This window comes from Mesoplodon densirostris, chromosome 3 (genome assembly GCF_025265405.1).
Source record: "Mesoplodon densirostris isolate mMesDen1 chromosome 3, mMesDen1 primary haplotype, whole genome shotgun sequence".
Taxonomy (NCBI): Eukaryota; Metazoa; Chordata; class Mammalia; order Artiodactyla; family Ziphiidae; genus Mesoplodon; species Mesoplodon densirostris.
The window spans coordinates 31,704,971-31,723,611 of NC_082663.1; the positions used below are offsets into that span (position 1 = coordinate 31,704,971).

An 18,641-nucleotide genomic window follows, 5' to 3' on the forward strand; every position below is an offset into this window, starting at 1 on the left:
TAATGCCAGGCACCTTGAAGGCACCCAGTAAATATTCGCTTCAAATTGATTTCTCTGGTGAGTGAAATTGGAACTCCTGCTTTTTTGAAGAAGTTAATGCTATGCTGAGAATAAGTAAAATATTTATACTATCATATTTAGTTGTTGTGAAGGCATCTTCTCTAATAAAGTTTACATTTCAAAAAGGAGAGAAAGTTTTACTTTTGTAATTGAGCTGCCAAGTTAAAGTTGCATTACATTGGCCTCAGCTTTGATTTTGGGGGCCAAAACTGAAATTTAAATCAATTAACTCTGGGGCATAGTCCTTGGAGAAAAGGCAAAAGATCATTTGACTTCTGCAATATACATTTTACCAGCATTGTTAACTGTGCTTTATTTTTTGTTTTCTGCCTAGCAACCCCAGGAGCATGTGTGGTTCCTTTGCTTCCTCACTCTAGCTCTAAGTCCAACCTGATAAAACCCACAGTTTTCCAGGTTGCTACCATTCCAGATTTATGATATACATTCTCTTCTTGGCCCTCCGTGCCTTTGGTAATCTCTTCCTTTTTCCTGCCATCTCTGTCATTTCATCTCATCGGGTATTTTCAAACTTTCCCAGCTCTTTTCTGGTCCATTTTATAACCCCCTGCTCCCTAGTCAGTCAACTCCCCTCCTTAACATGGAAAAGTAAGGACACTAGGTTGGACTTCTGTCAGACTTTTCACCCTTACATGTATACATGTACCTCTGTGTTCAGACCTCCTTGGGCTCTCAGCCTCCTTCCTTGAAGTCTCCAAGGAAGAGGTCTTTCTCTTCTCGTTCCTCACTAATCCTTCCACCTGTGCACTTGATCACATTCTTCCTGCTTCCTCTGAGACTTAATTCTATCAGTTACTCCCTTTCCTGTGTTTTTATCCTTTTCATCCCTACTGGCTCCTAGAAAATATGCTCAAGCTTCTGCTTCTTATTTATGTGATTTAACAAAAGCCTTCTCCAACTCCTCCTTCTTTCATTGTCAGTTTTCTACCCAGAGTACCCGATATTTGCTGTGTCCACTTCACAGATTCACTGCAACTGCCCATATCAAAGTCACTGAATACGACTTAAATTGTTCTCAGACATACTCCTCCATCACTCAGCTGCAAGCCCCACCTGTTCTCACCTGGACCACTGCAGGTGTTTCTTAACTCTTCTCCCTGCCCTCAGTCTTTCCTTTTCCAGTTTATCTTTCCCACTGCTGCAGGGCAATCTTTCAAAATACAAATATGATCATATTACCCCTCTCTCCTTAAAGCCCTTCAGAGGCTCAACATTGCCCATAGGTACAGATAAAAACTCCGTAACACATATGAAGCTGCTAATGATTTGACCTCCTGCTCTCCAGTCTTAACGTGCTACTGATCCCTTCGTAGCACCACCTGTAGTTCCAAAAGCAATGTGCTGTTTCACACTTCTGAGCCTTTTATATTCTGAGCCCCCTAGGGGAATAAAAAAATTTTTTTTTGTATTCCTAGTGATCTCCTCCTTAACCTTCTAAGAGAACAGTCAAGCATCCCCAGACTTTACCTGATTTCTCTTTCCTCCACTTCCAACTTGTCACCATTATGCTATCATAGTAGAGTTAACCTTTATTTTGTGGGTTTACTATATAGTTTGTGGATACTGCCATTGTTTATTGCACAATGCAGTGCGAATATTTGTCTTTATGTTTGTCTCCTTTTCTAGACAGATCTCCTGGAGAGAAAGGAGCCATTTAACTAATCTGTTGCTCACCTGCAGCACCTAGCATAGTGCCTTGCACATGGCAAGGACGCCATAAATATTTGTAGAAAGAGTGATTAAACAGTTGGGCTAATTTCAGCAAATATTAATTGGGGCTTCTTCTATAGGCTTAGTGTTACACTTTTTTTTTTTTTTTGCGATACGCGGGCCTCTCACTGTTGTGGCCTCTCCTGTTGCGGAGCACAGGCTCCGGACACGCAGGCTCAGTGGCCATTGCTCACGGGCCCAGCCGCTCTGTAGCATGTGGGATCTTCCCGGACCGGGGCACGAACCCGTGTCCCCTGCATCGGCAGGTGGACTCTCAACCACTGCGCCACCAGGGAAGCCCCTACACTTTTAAAGTTAGATAATAAATTTCAGATTGTATGTCTTTGATGTCACTGTACTTAATGCTGGCTGCTGTGTCACACAGTTTTAAAGAGATCTAGAGAGCAGGGAGGAGGATGTTTGTAGCTAGTGACTTAATACAGTAGTCAATGTGAATACTTACTAGATCTTTCCCTCACATTGTCATGGTGCACAGTACAAGCTCATCCATACATTTCTTTCCTAACCACATTGTACAAAGCTAGAGGAAAGATTTCATGAAATTTATCATTATTTTTCCTCTGGCTTCCAGTCTTCCTCTCCTCCATCCCCATGTAGATCTGATGATTTACTCCTCTGTTCATGACCCTTCAATTCTTTTGTTTCCATTTTTCTATATGTTAGTCACTTTCATAACCTCCCGCTTTACCGAACTTAAGATCTTGTTCTTAGTTAGACTTCTTCCGAAAGTTTCTTGTCACCAGTAGAACTGTTCTACATTCCTTTTGTACCTGCAGCTGATAACACACAATATTCTCTGTTTCAAGCATATGGTTCCAGAGGATAAACATAACAACACGCTGGTGATGTTTATGTCAAGTGAGCCAGTCTTCTCCAAGCATCTGCTGCACAGGCGCAGAAACAGATAAGTGGTTTCAGCTATTGGCTGCCAGGGGAACAGAAGGGTTGCCACAACAAACCCGGCAAACAACCCCAAAAGTCCCCAAGAAGCATAAACGCACACTGCTGGAAAATCAAAATTAGTAAAGGACTGTGCCTTTTTGATTCTTGACCTTAGCTTTGTCCCCTGCGTCCCTATGTAGAGATTGGACTGCTTTCTGCAACAACTGGGCCATGTATAGGAGGGTACATCTGAGATTCGCTCAGCTTTTGAAGGAAAGTATTTGAAATTTCTCTGCTCACTCAAAAGTTGCTTTGTCGTGGCGTTGGATTGTTCTCCCCTTGGAAGCTTGGTCTTTTGATTGACACTGGTAAGGTTGGCTCCAAGGAAACCCAGCATCCTCTCTGCCCTGGCGCCACTGGGCCGCCACCCTCCGCCCGCACCACTCCCTCATCCTCCCCCTCCCTCCTGCACTGCCTCTCTTGAACTGGCTGCCAGAGTTCACAGACAGCTGGGCAGAGAGTGGCTAAATCTGCCCAGCTGCCCGGGAAGCTTGGCGGCCAGGCTGAGGGAAGGAAGCATCGGCTCTCTTTGAAGGTTGGCTGCCAGTGACTCTCAGGCAGCTGGACTTCAAAGGGGGGACCGCTGGGCTTTCCCTCCTGTCTAGGCAGGTCATTCCACGGCCCTGTGCTTCCGGTGTTGGCATAGTGGCTTTCAAGTTCCTCCTCAATTAAAGAGCTGAATTGAAAGCTGCACTTGTGTTCACATTTGTGTTTTTTACGTGTTATAGACAGTCTAAGATCCTAACTCCTGTTACCCGAAGCTTAAGAGTAAAGATGGAGGAGAAAAGGTAACATCATACAAAGGGCAGCTAAGGAGAGCCACAGCAGTTAGTAGGATTTCCTCATTGCTAGTTGTATCTTGTGTTATTTACCAAGTTTTAAATTACTTCAGGGACTCTTGGTGTGATCTTCTTGAGTAAAGGCTAATCAGCGTGTGCTTATGGACTGAGTTGAGCTAGTGACCTGGAACCGGGTTTGGTCATGGACAGTGGTTTTATCTGTTTCCAGAAACTGGTGTAGTGCTCACCCACTAGCCCGTACTTCACTCTCTTGCTGCACTTTCCCACCTTTCGCCTTCAACTTGCCCTGGTGGTTGGGGAGAGGACTGGTTTAGTAAGGAGAGAGCGAGGGTGCTGCACAGAGTCCAGGTCCACCTTAGTTGCAAATGAGGGTCAGAGTGGAGGGAGCCTGAAGTCAGAAGAGCCGTGAGTATGTCTGAGTATAATGGTGATTAAAAGTGCAGACCCTGGAGCCAGGCTGCTTGGGTTCAGATCCTGGCTCTGCCAGTTACTGACCACATGATCTACCTTTCTGCCCCACCATGCCCTCCCTGGAAAATGGGGATATAATAGTGCTTATCTCATAAGGCTGTTGGAGGATTCAAGGGGTTAATACATACCGTGCACTTAAGGACAGTATCTAGCCCAGAGTAAATGCCCGATAAATGTTAGCTAGTATTATCATGTGCCAGATCCCATTGATCAGGACTAGAGGAGGTGAAAAACTGACTGGTGATTTTCACTGCCCCTGTATGGATAAAAGGCTCCCTTAGATGGAATTTGTAATAGAATTTTTCTTTTCCAGAAATCCGTAATACTGTAAAAAAATGTATTATGTAGTTTGAAGGAGAAAAAAGTTACTTTATGTTATCCTTCTCTCTCCTTGCACTGCCCTTCCTAGGAGTATAAGGAGATGCAATGCATTTAGAGCCATTACTATAATAATCTACACACATCCAGAAGAAGCCTGGTTTAAAACATGACTGTAAATGTGAATATAAATAAATAAATAAATAAATAAATAAATAAATAAGAGGTGTTTTAGTAAAGAGTACAGTTTCTGGAGTTAGAATCAGGGTTTGAGTTTTTGGTCTGACAGTTTATTAGTCATATCTCTTTGGGTAAGTTACCTCGCTAAGCCTCAGTTTTCTTGGTTGTAAAATGAGATTATGATGACATACACGACACGAGGCTTGCTTTAAGAATGAAATTAGAAAGTGTTCTGTTTTACTGCGCTAAGTATCAGCATGTTCAATAAATGTACCTGTTGTTACTATTACTATTGCCACCACCGTTAGCATTACAAGTTAAAAGTGTTATTGAATCACAAGGAAGCCTTCAGTTTATGCAAATGATTTTACAAATAGAGTGCCTTTCCCTAAGATTTTTGTCCTCTCTAGATCAGAGGTCAGCAAACTACGGGCCAAATCCAGCCTGCCACCTCTGTTTGTAAATAAAGTTTTGTTGGGACACAGCCTAATCCATTTGTTTATTGTCTATGGCTGCTTTCATACGATAACAGCAGAAGTGAAGAGTTGCAACAGAGACTTTATAGTCCTCAAAGCCTAAAATATTTACTGTCTGGACTTTTCCAGAAAAAGTTTACTGATCCTTGCTCTAAATATATATTTCTCCAATTAAGGTCCAGAGAATGTTAATTCTATTAGTGTTAGTAAGTACTTTCTGAAAAGAAGAAGGAAAAAAAAAACTAGTTCCACAGTCAAATAAGCTTTGGAAATGTTAGAGAAGTTGATTTATTCTAGGACTACTACTTAAAAGACTCTGGCTTTTAATATACTAGTGTGCATTGTGAATCTTCAAGACAAGGCCATGGTATACAAATCAACTCTAGTTTCCCAGGCTTGCTTGGCTATAGAATGACCCGCACCCCTCCACCTCACCCCTGGATCTGATGATGTTACACAAAGCATCCTCTGGGAAACCCTGCTTTGGGGCTGTCTCTTTAGAAGCACTTTCTTCTTAAATCATTCCTCTTGGTGATTTCAGTGATATCCTCATTTAGAGACCTACAAAATATCATATGAGATTCTGTATTGCCTCATTTCTTTTCCCCGGTAAAATTATACTTTGCCTAAAATCACAATAGTAAAATATACCAGATATTTAAATGCTCTAATAAGATAATATCCCCGTCTTTAAATGATTCTGTATGATGTCTCAAAGGTTAGAAATGGAGTCTCGAAGTCCAAAGTTTCATTTCATGCCTTCTTAAAATTCTGAAAGCTTGGGTTTTCTGTAGGGTTTAACGTTTTTTTGCATCCAGGTTTCTGAAGCATAAATCTCGAGTGCCTAACTGGGATACCAGCTGATCTCAGCTCAGGTTTATAAGAAGGGAGATTAATGTGAAGGTAACTTGTGCCTTAGCCATAAGGGGTTTGTTTTATAGACTAAAGTAAACACCTTGAATTTCAAGTTGCAAGCACACGGGGAGCCAGAAGATTCCAGAGCAGTGGCATCATATTCTGCCTGTGACTCACACATCTCAGTGGCTGAGCTTTCTCCTGCAGCTGCAGCTTCCAGCTGGTAATCAGACAGAGCCCTAGGTAGTCACACACTGCAGTCACCTGGTTTGAGATGACCAAACAAGCAACATTGTCCAGTTATGAATGAAGGCTGGGCTATATCTTTGCCAAATACAGTTGAAAAATAAATGCTAAGTCATAGCAATTTTCTGAAATCATAGTGGTTGCAACAGTGAACCTGGACCAAGAGTGGAGAATCCTGCTGAAGAGTTCATCTCTGGTCATAAATGCTCATTCTCGCCTCCCCCCTCCCTCCCTCCCTCCCTGTCCCTGAGCCCCCCACCCCACCCAACCCGGCCTTTCCCGTGAGCTTCCCCATTATGGCAGAGGCCAGTTCTTAGTCATTTTGATGCCCTGTAAACCTGGCTTATACTTGATGCAGTAAATGTTTTATGAAAGAATAAGAGGTCTTAAGTGTTTCTTCTCCTTTCCCAACTTGTGAATCATTTCAAGAAAATTCCACATCGTCTCTTCGTTTATGTATCTCTGTGTTGTGTGTGTAATGAGTCCTCAGTGAATGTGGTTGACATTGTAAATGTGGATCCTAAAAATTTTATTATCACACTTTTATTTTATGGCGGATGATGAATGGACCTTTCAGAAACCTTTGTCAGATGTCATTGTCTTTTGTCTTTAAATTATTTATTTTAAAAAAATGAAGGGAGGGAAGGAGAGAGAGAAGAAAGGAATGAGGGAAGGAAAAAACATCTTGGCTGGAACATAATTATCTTTTTTAAAAAAGTTGGAAACTGTCAACTTGCTATGAAATATGTTGTTTCCTTGAAACATGCTCAAAAGTTCAGAGTTTCATTTGCTATATTTATTATGTTCATCTTTTAAGCACCATGATTATGTGATACATAACATATTATACTGTACTCTAAGACTCATTGGGGTTCCTAGAGTTCAGATGATGTGCCTGGGAAAGAAATAATCTGAAGCTGACCTACTTGAAAGAAAGGATCAGAAATGTGGGGAAAGAGCTCTCGTTTAGTAACATAAAGAAAAGCAGTTTAAACACACAACCCTCCCTTCTGTGTCCTCCAAGAATGAGCTGTTTCCAAGCATTCACTTCTCTAATATTGTCTTCTGGAATCATTGTCTTAGTGTCAAAGAATATATAGAAGAAATGGCTGCAACTAGTTGAAAACAGACTACAGCTACCTAGAGACAGTGGTTATCTGAAGCAAACCCAGAGAGGATTAAGAAACATTGCTAGAGAGAGTTTTTGGTCTCACAGGTGGATGCAAAAAGGCAAGAGAGGAGCGTAATGATTATATAAAGTACAAGACCTGATAAAGTTGAATTAATTTTAATTATAGGGTTGCAGGACAGGTTTATGGTGGATATTATTTGGTAGAATGCTAAGGTAGGGGAGCAAGAATTAACCTTCTTAAAACGTTATTAATGCTTCTGTGGTATCGTCTGACTTATAATAATGACAAACTCTTATATAATGTTTACTATCTGCCAAGCACTGTTCACTTCCTTCATGTGTTGCATTAGTTAACTTTTGCTGCATAACAAACTACCTTAGAACTTAGTAGCTTAAAACAACAAACATTAATTATTTCTCAAGATTCTCTGGGTCAGTGGGGCAGTATTTCTGGTCTGAACTGGCTTGGCTGATTTCTTCTGGGTTCTCTATTGCATCTGCAGTTAACTAACAGCTCAGTCAAGGCTGGATGGTCTAGAATGGCCTCACCCACATGTCCGGCTGTTGACCAGATGTCAGCTGGTGCTACAGGGATGACTGGACACATGTTTCTGGTCATCCGGAGAGCATCTTGTGCTTTTTCACAAGGTGGCTAGGTTCCAAAAGCAGCAAGAGAGCAAGTCCCAATGTATGTGCCTTTCCAGGTGTCTGCTTGTGTCTTGTTTGCTCATGTCCTCTGTTAGGGTTCTCTGAGAAGCAGATGCTAAGATGTGTAAAAGATTTATTGCTACAACTCCTGTAAGGGAAAAGTGTGTGGGGAGCCAGAGGAGGCTAGAGAGTATCAGGTGGTGATGCAGGTCTGACTCCTATGAAGGAAAGAGGGAAGGAACGAAGGAGGGTTGGCTAGGAAGAATCTCAGACTTCAGCACAGTTCTAAGAAAGCTTTGGCCAGGCCAGTGGGAACTCCTTGAGCCTAAGTCAACCCAAGGCTTTCTTGCTATGCTGCTATCTTAGTTAGCATAGCAGCTACAATCGGGACTACTACTTGATTAAGTCTGTAGTCAACAAGCCCTTTGTGGAAGGACTAGGAGAAAAATCATTGCCCCACTGAGTAGCACCGTCCTTCCTCTTAGGAATCAGGCTACCTCTATAGTCAATCAGTTCCTGATCTGAAAATAGAGTCAGATGTGGGAACAGAGCCAGGGATCATGACTTTTTATCGGGGTGACCACCCTCAGCTTCCTGCTCCTCCATGTATCTCTCTTTTTGGTTGTAGATACTAAGCAGTACCTTTGCTGTCTGCCCATCTCTTCTGCCCCTAGGAATGCCATGTTCTGTTAACCATCTCCACATTTTTCTGCACATCAAGCCCCCTTGGCTGCCTCTCTGATCTTGTCAGTCATTATATTGCAGCCTCTTGGCTTCTAGCAATTAAGCACTGCAACCTAGCTTTTATTACTTTGGGCCTCATCATCCCCATGGATATTAATGGCCCAGCTCAGTGAGATTAGCCCTGCAGAGGGCTAATCTGCAGGGCTGCAGCAGAGACCTTGGTGAATGGTGCTTCTTGGTGATGCTGAACTGAACTCCTTGGTCATGCTGGCTCCCTCTCACCTGTGTATTCCTGGTGGCCTCGGTGAATGGTACTTCCTCTGGGCTCTCCCATGAAAAATAAGATTCTGTATTTTCTGACTTGACACAATATATCCATCCCAGCATGCCCACTTCCCCCAGCCTTCTTATTCTCTTCTCTGTTGTCTGCCAGGACAATTGGGGTGTTTTTATTTTACTCAACATTGGCCATCACTTTTCCAGGCCTCTATAGCATCCTTGCAGCAGGTTTGCCCCATCCCCTGGGGACCTTGTACAAAAATGTGCCCCAAATCAATGAATCCTGCTGATGAAAGCCCCCTTGATTAAGGATCCTCAAAATCCAAACTCCAGGTACTTCATGGCTCCTGCCAGCAGCTGTGAGCTAATTCTTGCATCTCTTTTGGCGCGTAATCTCTTTCCAGCCACTTCTCCAGCTGAGTAATACTGGGATTCGGCACTAGTTATTGACGTAGAAGCCAGAAGAGGAGGTAGGGGCAGGTCCTAAGAGAAGTTGCTGCTGCCTTGTCAGGGAGGGGCGGTTGTAGCATCTGCCAACCCAAAGGAATTGCTAGCTCTTACTAGGCAAGGGTGGGCCACCTCCGTAGGCTGTGAGGGTTCAGGGGCGTCTGCAGATCTAGCATCTTACAGACATCCATCCAGATATCCTGTCCTTATGTTTCAGAGTCTCAGGTTTTCCCAGCTAGAGCCCTGCCTTAGAATAACAGACGTGCCTTGGCTGAGCATTTAGATATCTCTGGAGCTCTATAAATCAAACTACCAGATCGCTTTTGTTTGTTGCTCAGCTGTGTCTGGTCTTCCACTGCAGGAGATGAGGACTTCTTTGAAAGCTACTGAAGGGGCCCTCTGGCTCTTCCACTGAGTCTTTAACTGTTATTGGTGCTCAGTTTCTCATTGTCCCTCTGCAGGGATAATGACTTAGCACTAACCAGCAACACTATTGTCTTTGTAGGTATCTTCCTCCCATATATTTTTAAATGCCTAAAGTGATTTCCCTCAAGGACAGTCCCCTGTACTAGGAAGTTTTCCCAGCTCACCTCCAGTGAAATCTGTAGCAGTTGGAACGCAACCAAGTGCTCGAGTGTATCCGTGCTCCACAGTCCACTCAGGACAGTGTCTCCTTTACCCATGAAGGAGGCAGTCCTGGATTTTTATCTTAACACCTGTGCTGTTGGGTCACACCAGGTACCACTTACGATAGTCTGGTTCCTCTGAGAAACAGACACCAAGATAGGGTTAAACATGTAAGAGAATTCTTGGGGAAAGGCCTGTCAAGGGAATGGGGGTGAGGGAGCCTGAGAAGGCTGGAGAAGAGAGCATGATGTAGGCCATACCCCTAAGAAAGAGAAAGGAAAGAAAGGACTGTTACATGTCCATCAGCTGATAAATGGATAATAAAATGTGGTACATCCATACAGTGGAGCATTACTTGACAATAAAAAGAAATGAAGTATTGAAACATACTACAACGTACATGAGCCTCAGAAACATTATGCCAAGTGAAAGAAGCCAATTACAAAAGATAGCATATTGTATGATTTCATTTATTTGAAATGTTCACATAGGCAAATATACAGAGACAGAAACTAGGTTAGCAGTTGCTTAGGGCTGACAGATTAGGGGAAAAGAGGGAGTGATTGCTAATGTGTATGGGGTTTCTTTTTGGGGTGATCCTAATGTTCTAAAGTTGACTGAGGTAATGATTGCTCAGTTCTCTGAAAATACTGAAAAACATTGAACTGCATACGTTAAGTGGACAGATTCCGTGGTGTGTGAATTATATCTCAATAAAACTGTTATATTAAAAGAAAAGAAAAAGAGGATTGTACAGAAAGAGTCTTAGACTGTAGCGCAATGCCCAGAATGTTTCAGTCAGGCCAATTAGGAGTCCTTTCTCCCTTGTGCTCAATCCTTGGTGAGGAGGAGCCTGTGGAAAGCCTGGCTTGTCACAGAGGTAGTGAGGGTGCTAGTCATTATGCTTTTCACAGTGGGAAGTCTGAGAGACACATTTTCTTGGCTACATGTCCTATAATCCCAAACAAGTCACCTGTCCATACCCAGACTCAAGGTGTAAAGAAATACATGCCACATATTTTTGAAAAGAAAAGCAAAGTTGTATTGCAAAGGCGTGTGACACACTTGCATTACCTCATTAAATTCTCCTAGCAGTTTATGGAGTGGGTACTATTATTAATCACATTTAATAGATGGCATAGGGAGATTAGCCCAAGATGATAAGTGGTGAAGCCTGGACTTGAACTCACCAGTCCGATTCCACCCTCTGTGCTTTTTATCATTATACCATATTTTCATACAATATATTAATTTGATTATCACAGAATCTTTTACAGAGGTTTTATTGTCTAATTTCCTTTTATTAAAATGAAGCCTTCATGGGCATAGGAAATCGCAAAGTACCTTTCTATGACAGTTCCTATAGTTTTGTGTACATTATTCTCATAATCCTTACTACAGATCTCCGAAATCAGAGGAACAGGAGGAAATTATATTCAGTCTGGACCTATATCTATTCTGTTTTTTAATCTTGGCATTTAAAAAAATCCTGGAATATTTTTAATCCTGGTATGGTAAGTAAACCTAACATGTGATTGAAAATATAGAATTGATTGGAATTGCTTGATTATAACGAAGCTTGAAAATAGATTCTCAATGAAGAAGAAAATTTATATCTATTTAGGGGGACCTAAGAGTAGATTTGAGAGAACAGTTAAATTGTTAGTACACCTAGTTTGTTAGATAGCCTAGCATTGCTTCATCTTGCTCTCGGAGTTTGTGTTTCGGTAGCATAGTTGCATTTCAGCAACGTTCTGAGAGGAGGTGCCCACTGTAGACTGAATAAATAAATGTGTGGCATTGACACAAGGCAGGGAGATAGTAGGTCAAATGCAGCTACGTTTCTTTGGGAGTTGGAGAAAAAGAGTAAGAGTGGGAAGATGTGTAGGGCATGTTATTTGAAAGATGAGTAAACTGTGAAACAGAAAGATTAAGCATCTTGGCCAGGGTCAAACTAAATGTAGAAAGCTGAAATTTTAGATCAAGTTGGCTTGGCTCTAAGACCAGTATTCGTTCCACTAAATTTTCCCCTATTTTCAGCCCAGAAATTTATTTAAATTCTCTCTTTTTTAAAATAGTTCATTCCACTGTTTTATTGATTACAAAACATGTTTCGATCCTTTTGGGGGCTGTCTTTCCTCTTGCATTCATAGATACACACTAGAGCGATGGAAAGGTATCGGGATCTAGCTAGCTGCTGGATGTAGACTCACTGACCTCTGTTACCACCATAGAATATTTGGATTATTTAGAATTACAGAAAGTGATATATTTAAGACTTTGGGCTAGGCATCCTATTTTTCTTTGAGAATTTGGCCTACTTCCTTAGAGAGGAAAAACTAGAATTAGCATAGCCACAGAAGGCAGGACCAGGACTCACAAGTAGATGTTAGAAGGAGGGAGGCTTGCACCCAGTTTAAGAAAGGTGTTGCCAATTAGAGCCACCCAGACCAACGCGCTGTTGTTGCTTGTGATGTAATGAGCTCTGTACTGCTGGATGCTCTACGACCATCTGCTGAGAAGGGGCAGTTTTACCAGTTGGAAGTTGGTACTGTATGATCTCAGAGAGGGCCTTTAAAACTCTCGGTTCTTGTGCTTGCATTTCCCATCACTCTGAATATTTGAGACTTGATGTTCTCCAAATCTAACATAAGGCACTCCTAAGAATAGGAAGCCTATATAAAGGAGTTAATAATCTCAGCTTCCCTAAAGAATAATGTTCTTTGCCTAGGATGATTATAAAAGGAATTAAAGGAGAAGTTGCAGTTTTAGATTTCCCACATTATGCCAGAAGTGTTTTTCAGTCAGGTTGAGTTTGTTTTCAAAATGTGAGGGTATTTTTCATCACAGACTGTCCAAATATTGATGTTTTATGCAAATTTAAGATCTCCTCTGGCTATCCATTTTATTTTGTTGGAATAAACTTTTGTTACTGGTTAAAGTGAAGTTAATAATTGAAGAGCACACTTGACATAAAATCTCAGTCGAAATGGAACTACCTGCTTGCTCTTGGGCTCATGCGGAAGTGTACGTGATATGATTGCTTTGGATTCTACACCTTTTAAGGTTCTTTATCCCACCTGACTGGTATATGATATGTACATGTCTATATATATATATGTGTATATATATATATGTGTGTGTGTGTATTTATATTTTAGAATATTGGTATTCATGATCTATTTTGCTCTATTAATAATAAAAAGTACATTTGGGGCTTCCCTGGTGGCGCAGTGGTTGAGAATCTGCCTGCTAATGCAGGGGACACGGGTTCGAGCCCTGGTCTGGGAGGATCCCACATGCCGCGGAGCAACTGGGCCCGTGAGCCACAACTACTGAGCCTGCGCGTCTGGAGCCTGTGCTCCACTCCAGGAGAGGCTGCGCTAGTCAGAGGCCTGCACACCGCGATGAAGAGTGGCCCCCACTTGCCACAACTAGAGAAAGCCCTCGTACAGAAACGAAGACGCAACACAGCAAAATAGATAAATTAATTTTTTTAAAAAAGTAACCACTTAAAAAAAAAGTACATTTGATCAGTTAGTCGAATTATAAAATATTATATATTTACCAGTTTCTGTCTTTTCCTAAAGAATCATAGAGCTGTAAGTGACTTTAGAAATCATCTAGTTCAATCCATTTATTTTACAGAAGATAAAATTGTGATCTGGAAAGGCTAAGTAACTTGTCCCAAGTCATACTGCTACCTTTTGACTGAACTAAGTCCAGATTTCATATCTCCTAGTCCTGGACCAGTGCTCTTTTTGCTATACCACATTACCTTACTGGTAATTCATGAAGTGATGGGTCTTCCTTCTGTTAAGATGTATATATGTATTTATTAGCATTAAAAATAAATAAAACATTTAAAACAAATAAAAAATAATTTCACTGAGAGGCCAAATGTAAGTATAGGACTTTCTGGTAAACAGTTACCACTGTAATATCTTTCAAAAGCTTTATTTAGAGTTTAGCAGTTGATAAGTTGTTGAAATATAACTAAGTGGCATATTTTCCTTATTGAGATTAGTAGCAGAGTTCTGCTTTTCTGAGGAACAAAAAAAATATGTTCTATCTATTCTCCATGTGTCCAAGAATGATCTTTTAAAGATAAGCAAACCTAGTCACACTACTACTGCTCTGTGTAAAATCCCTTAGCAACTCCTTTTACCTTCAGGATAAAATTTAAGCCCTTAACATGGCCTACAAGGCGTGATCTGGGCCCTGCTTATGTCACCTCTCACCTGTCCTTTCCCTCTTAGACGTGATTAACTTCTTTTAGGTCTTTGAATCAACCAGCTCCTTTCCCTTCAGGCCTTCCAATATGCGCGTGTTGGTTTTCTATCGCTTAGTAACAGATTACTACCGCAAATTTAGTGGCTTGAAAAACCACCAGTTTATCATTTCACAATTTCTGTAGGTAAGAAGCCTGACATGCTATGGTTGGATTCTCTTCTTAGGGTTTTAGGGTTTCACCAGGCTACAGTCAAAGTACACTTGACCCTTGAACACGTGGGGAGGTGTGGGGTTAGGGACACCAACACACACTCCTCCCGCCACCCTGCGAGCAGTTGAAAATCCACATATAACTTTACAGTCTGCCCTCCATATCCATGGTTCCACATTTGTGGATTCAACTAACCACAGATCATGTAGTACTGTACTATGTATTTATTGAAAAAAAATCTGTGTATAAGTGGACCTATGCAGTTAAAACCCACGTTCAGATCCCTGTTTCTTTGATACATCTTTTAAGTCTGTAGTGGCATGTCAAACACTTCTCATTCTTAAAATCTCTCTTACTCTTCTGGCACATCTTTATGGCTTCCTTCTCTGTCCTCAGCCAGGAGAAAGCTCTGCTTTTCTTTTTTTGGGCTGCGTTGGGTCTTCGTTGCTGAGCGTGGGCTTTCTCTAGTTGCAGCGAGCAGGGGCTACTCTTCGTTGCAGTGCGCCGGCTTCTCCTTGAGGTGGTTTCTCTTGTTGCAGAGCGCAGGCTGTAGGCACCTGGGCTCGGTAGTTGCGGCACAGGGGCCCTAGAGCATGCGGGCTTTAGTAGTTGCTGAGCGTGGGCTCAGTAGCTGTGGCGTGTGGCCTCAGTAGCTGTGGCTCGCGGGCTCTAGAGCACAGGCTCAGTAGTTGTGGCGCATGGGCTTAGCTGCTCCATGGCATGTGGGATCTTCTTGGACCAAGGCTCGAACCCATGTCACCTGCATTGGCAGGCGGATTCTTAACCACTGCCCCACCAGGGAAGTCCCAAAAACTCTGCTTCTAAGGACTCATGTGACTCTTCAGTCCCACCTGGGTAATCCAGGACATAATCTCCCTATCGGCCAACTAATAACCTTCATTATGCCTGCGAAGTCCCTTTTGCTAAGTAGAGTAACATATTCATGGGCATAACACCAGGGATTGCAGAGGTCATGGGGTTCAAAATTCTGCTACCAGAATGCAGTGAGTACCCTCTGACTGGAATAGCCTTTCTAGACCCTGCATCCTGCTCCTTCGTCTGCTAACTTTTACTTTATCCACTGCGTCTCTGCTTTCTTTTTGCCCCTCTTGTTTTTCCTCTCTTCACATGCTCTGATCAAGAACCTCTCTTTAGTGCTCTCAAATTACTCTATACTTCCCCACTGTACCACTTGTCACTTTGTATGCTTATCTGTGTCCTTTCGGGGGACCGTCTATCACCTCTGAGGAGAGAAGCCATGTTTATCTCGGCACATTTGTGTTTCCCTGCTAAACCATGTATCTGCCATACAGTTGATTCCCAATATAAAAAAAAAAAAGATGAATCAATGAATTATTTATATCCATGAAAGGAGGAAGCATGATTACTGTCTTTAATATAAATTTCTAAGATTGTCACATGGAGGAAGAGAGAAGACAAGTTTATTATTTATTTATTTATTTATTACCATTTAACTTTCTGAAAGTTTATTTAAATTTAAATTGTGACAATGGGACTTTCTGAAAAATTATTTAAATTTAAATTGTGACAATGGGACACAAGAATCATTAGAACTAACCTAGGAATATAGTGAAAAGAAATCTGAGTGTAACAGTTCCGCAGAAGGCCAAGGAAGCTCTGGTCCTTATTAAAACAGAAGGTCTGAGTTAAGTGATGTATTTGAGAAGACAGTTTTAACTCAATATATAGTTTTTATTTTGAAGGATTGCTTTTGTGAGGTAGTGTGTCCTCATTACTGGAAACTTTTTGGTGAAAGCTCAATGATGGAGTGTTGGGGATATTATTGGGAGGCTAATGTACGTGAGCTCTGTTTTGTGACTCATTCTTTGTTATGGTTGCTGCACACTGATGGAGATGGGTCATTTGTATTCCTATACCTGTGGCTGCCAGGAGAGACCTACATGCTGTCATCACTAGTAATGTCCCTGGCCATTCACTGTGTAATTATCCAGCCTGGTGGATCTGGGATAATTGATTCCCTAGTACTTTGGCCTGTTCTGGTTACTGAATCATAACGGGGTGGCAAGGTTAGTGTAGTAGAGTTACTTTTATAAGTCATTAACTGTTCAGAAGTGACATTGCAAGTAAAAAGACTAATAACATATCTGTACAGAGGGGGTATAGGGTGGTGTTTAAGGGTAGGCTTTTTGGTTCAAACTCCTAGCTCGACCACTTACTGGCTCTGTGATTTTGGACAGGGTACTTAAGTCTCTGTGCTTAGTTTCCTAATCTGTAAAATGAAGATAATCTTCTAGAGTGAACGTGAGCACCATAGGCAAGTTAGTAAAAGAATATAGTGCCTAGGGTATGGTAAGCGTTGTGTAACGGCTAGCTGTCGTCATCATCTTCCACAACAACGTTATCCTACAGGCACACTAAAGATAGTTCAAGACTTACAACCATGTGCACAGTGTCTGGCATATACTAGGAATACAGTGATATTTTTGAGTTAATAATATGTTCATTTGTAATTTTTATTTATATTTATTCTTTCAGATAACTAACTGTAGGAAATGGTCCCCAAAACTTTATAAGTTTAATGAGAAGAACTAAATGCAGTGCTAATCTTGCGTTGCTCAGAGCTTGCTAAGGCAGTCTGAAAAATATCTCCTACTAGAAGTTAACCTTGTCTCTTCTTTTTGCTTATTAAAGCAAATGGATGTTTTTTAAAGATCTTTGAAATTTTTTCCAAAATAAAAAAACTATCATCAGGTGAAATTAATATTTTTCATGTAGCTATATATCATTTTTTGGATGATAAAGTAAAATATTCTTGCCACAAAAATGTTCTCATCTGAATTCAGATGAGATGTTAACACTTTGCTTGTCTTTGCAAACAGGTTCACCCTAAATTCCACTATAAACAAGCTCATGACCCGGGCACAGATACTTCTTGCGTGACTTTTTCCTATGATGGTAATGTCCTTGCCTCTCGTGGAGGTAGGTTAGAAACTTTCTTTTTGATATGTTTCTGTATATAAAATGATCGTATGTAACTCTAAAAACTGTCACACTAATATCCTAGCGCTTAGTAAAGCTAGCTGTGCTTTTGTTAATGTACCTTTGCCAGTCTAGTTTTTTTCATTAAAATGCATTTCCAACTTGGCAACATTGTTTTATTAAAATTATCAAGTAAAATTTAGAAAATATGTACTTTTTTGCCTAAGTTTTCATTTTAGCTCCAAATTCCATCAGCATTTGGAGCCTGCAAGGATGACCATTGCCTCTACCTTATGGACTTTTGTAGATGATATTCTGTATTCTTTCTATATCATTTCATAGTTCTGGGTCTGGTATTTCAAATCTTCTATTTGCTGACCATTGATTTTTTTTCAGTTCAAACACTAATTCAGTTCAGTTAAAAAAAAATTGTATACCTGGATGTTATTTTTTTTAATAGCTATGTAATTCTGTGTCGTCGTATTGTAAGTTTACCTATCTACACTCATATGATTGAATAGAGATTGTTTCTAACTTTTTGCTAAATCTTTCTCACGTGAATAAGTAGTATGCTGATAGAAGGAAATAATAAAATAGTGAGGGCAGCTTATGAACAAAGCATTAGGGGGAGGTATGGGGCGTGACTGAGGATCTTCCAGTAGGCCCATTTGTGGGGAGAGAAAAGAACCAATGTAAGTAGGTTGGAGTCGTGTTACAGATAGCCTTAAATATCACATAAAGGATTTAGTCTTTTTTCCACAGGCCAAATTAATCTAGCAACACTGAGTTTAGTCATTCATTCACTCACTTTACTATATATTGAGCAACTGATCTGAGCTAAGCATTATGCTAGGTGCTTGGCATAAACTGTGGACATCATAGCAGGGTTCCTTTCCTGAAAGAATTCACAGCCTGATGTAGAGGGTATGGAAGTGAGGGGAACATAGGGTTGGCACAGCTCTCCCCTCAGTTTAACTGGTCCATGCCCGTTTACCCTTGGGAACTCTATCCAGATTCTCCTTCTTCCAAGGAAGCCTTCTATTGATATATTACACCCAAACTACCCTCACTTACATAATTTTTTAAAAAAAGCAAAGCCTATGCACATGTATTTTCTATTTACGGTATACATGGCAAAGATAGATATGTATAAAATATATGTTTTGGTTCATCAATTCTAACCTGTTCTTTGAGTCCTAAGATGACTCTTAATTAAGACTATGTACTATACTCTGTACTTACATCAGTGATTCTTACCCCAAGAATGTATCTGAATCCCCTGGGAAGGTTTTCAAAACGACAAATCCTCCACTAGGAAATTG

At 41.1% G+C, this 18,641-nt stretch overlaps 1 protein-coding gene across 2 annotated transcripts in view; it reads left to right on the forward strand.

Moving 5' to 3' along the window:
* The window catches only part of WDR70 (WD repeat domain 70), a 318,511-nt gene that overhangs the window by 247,760 nt on the left and 52,110 nt on the right, over positions 1-18,641 (forward strand). For both annotated transcript variants that reach the window (XM_060092819.1, XM_060092820.1), the window contains exon 11: positions 17,220-17,319. In XM_060092819.1, coding sequence (XP_059948802.1) covers positions 17,220-17,319 — 100 coding nt within the window. The remainder of the gene's footprint in view (positions 1-17,219; positions 17,320-18,641) is intronic.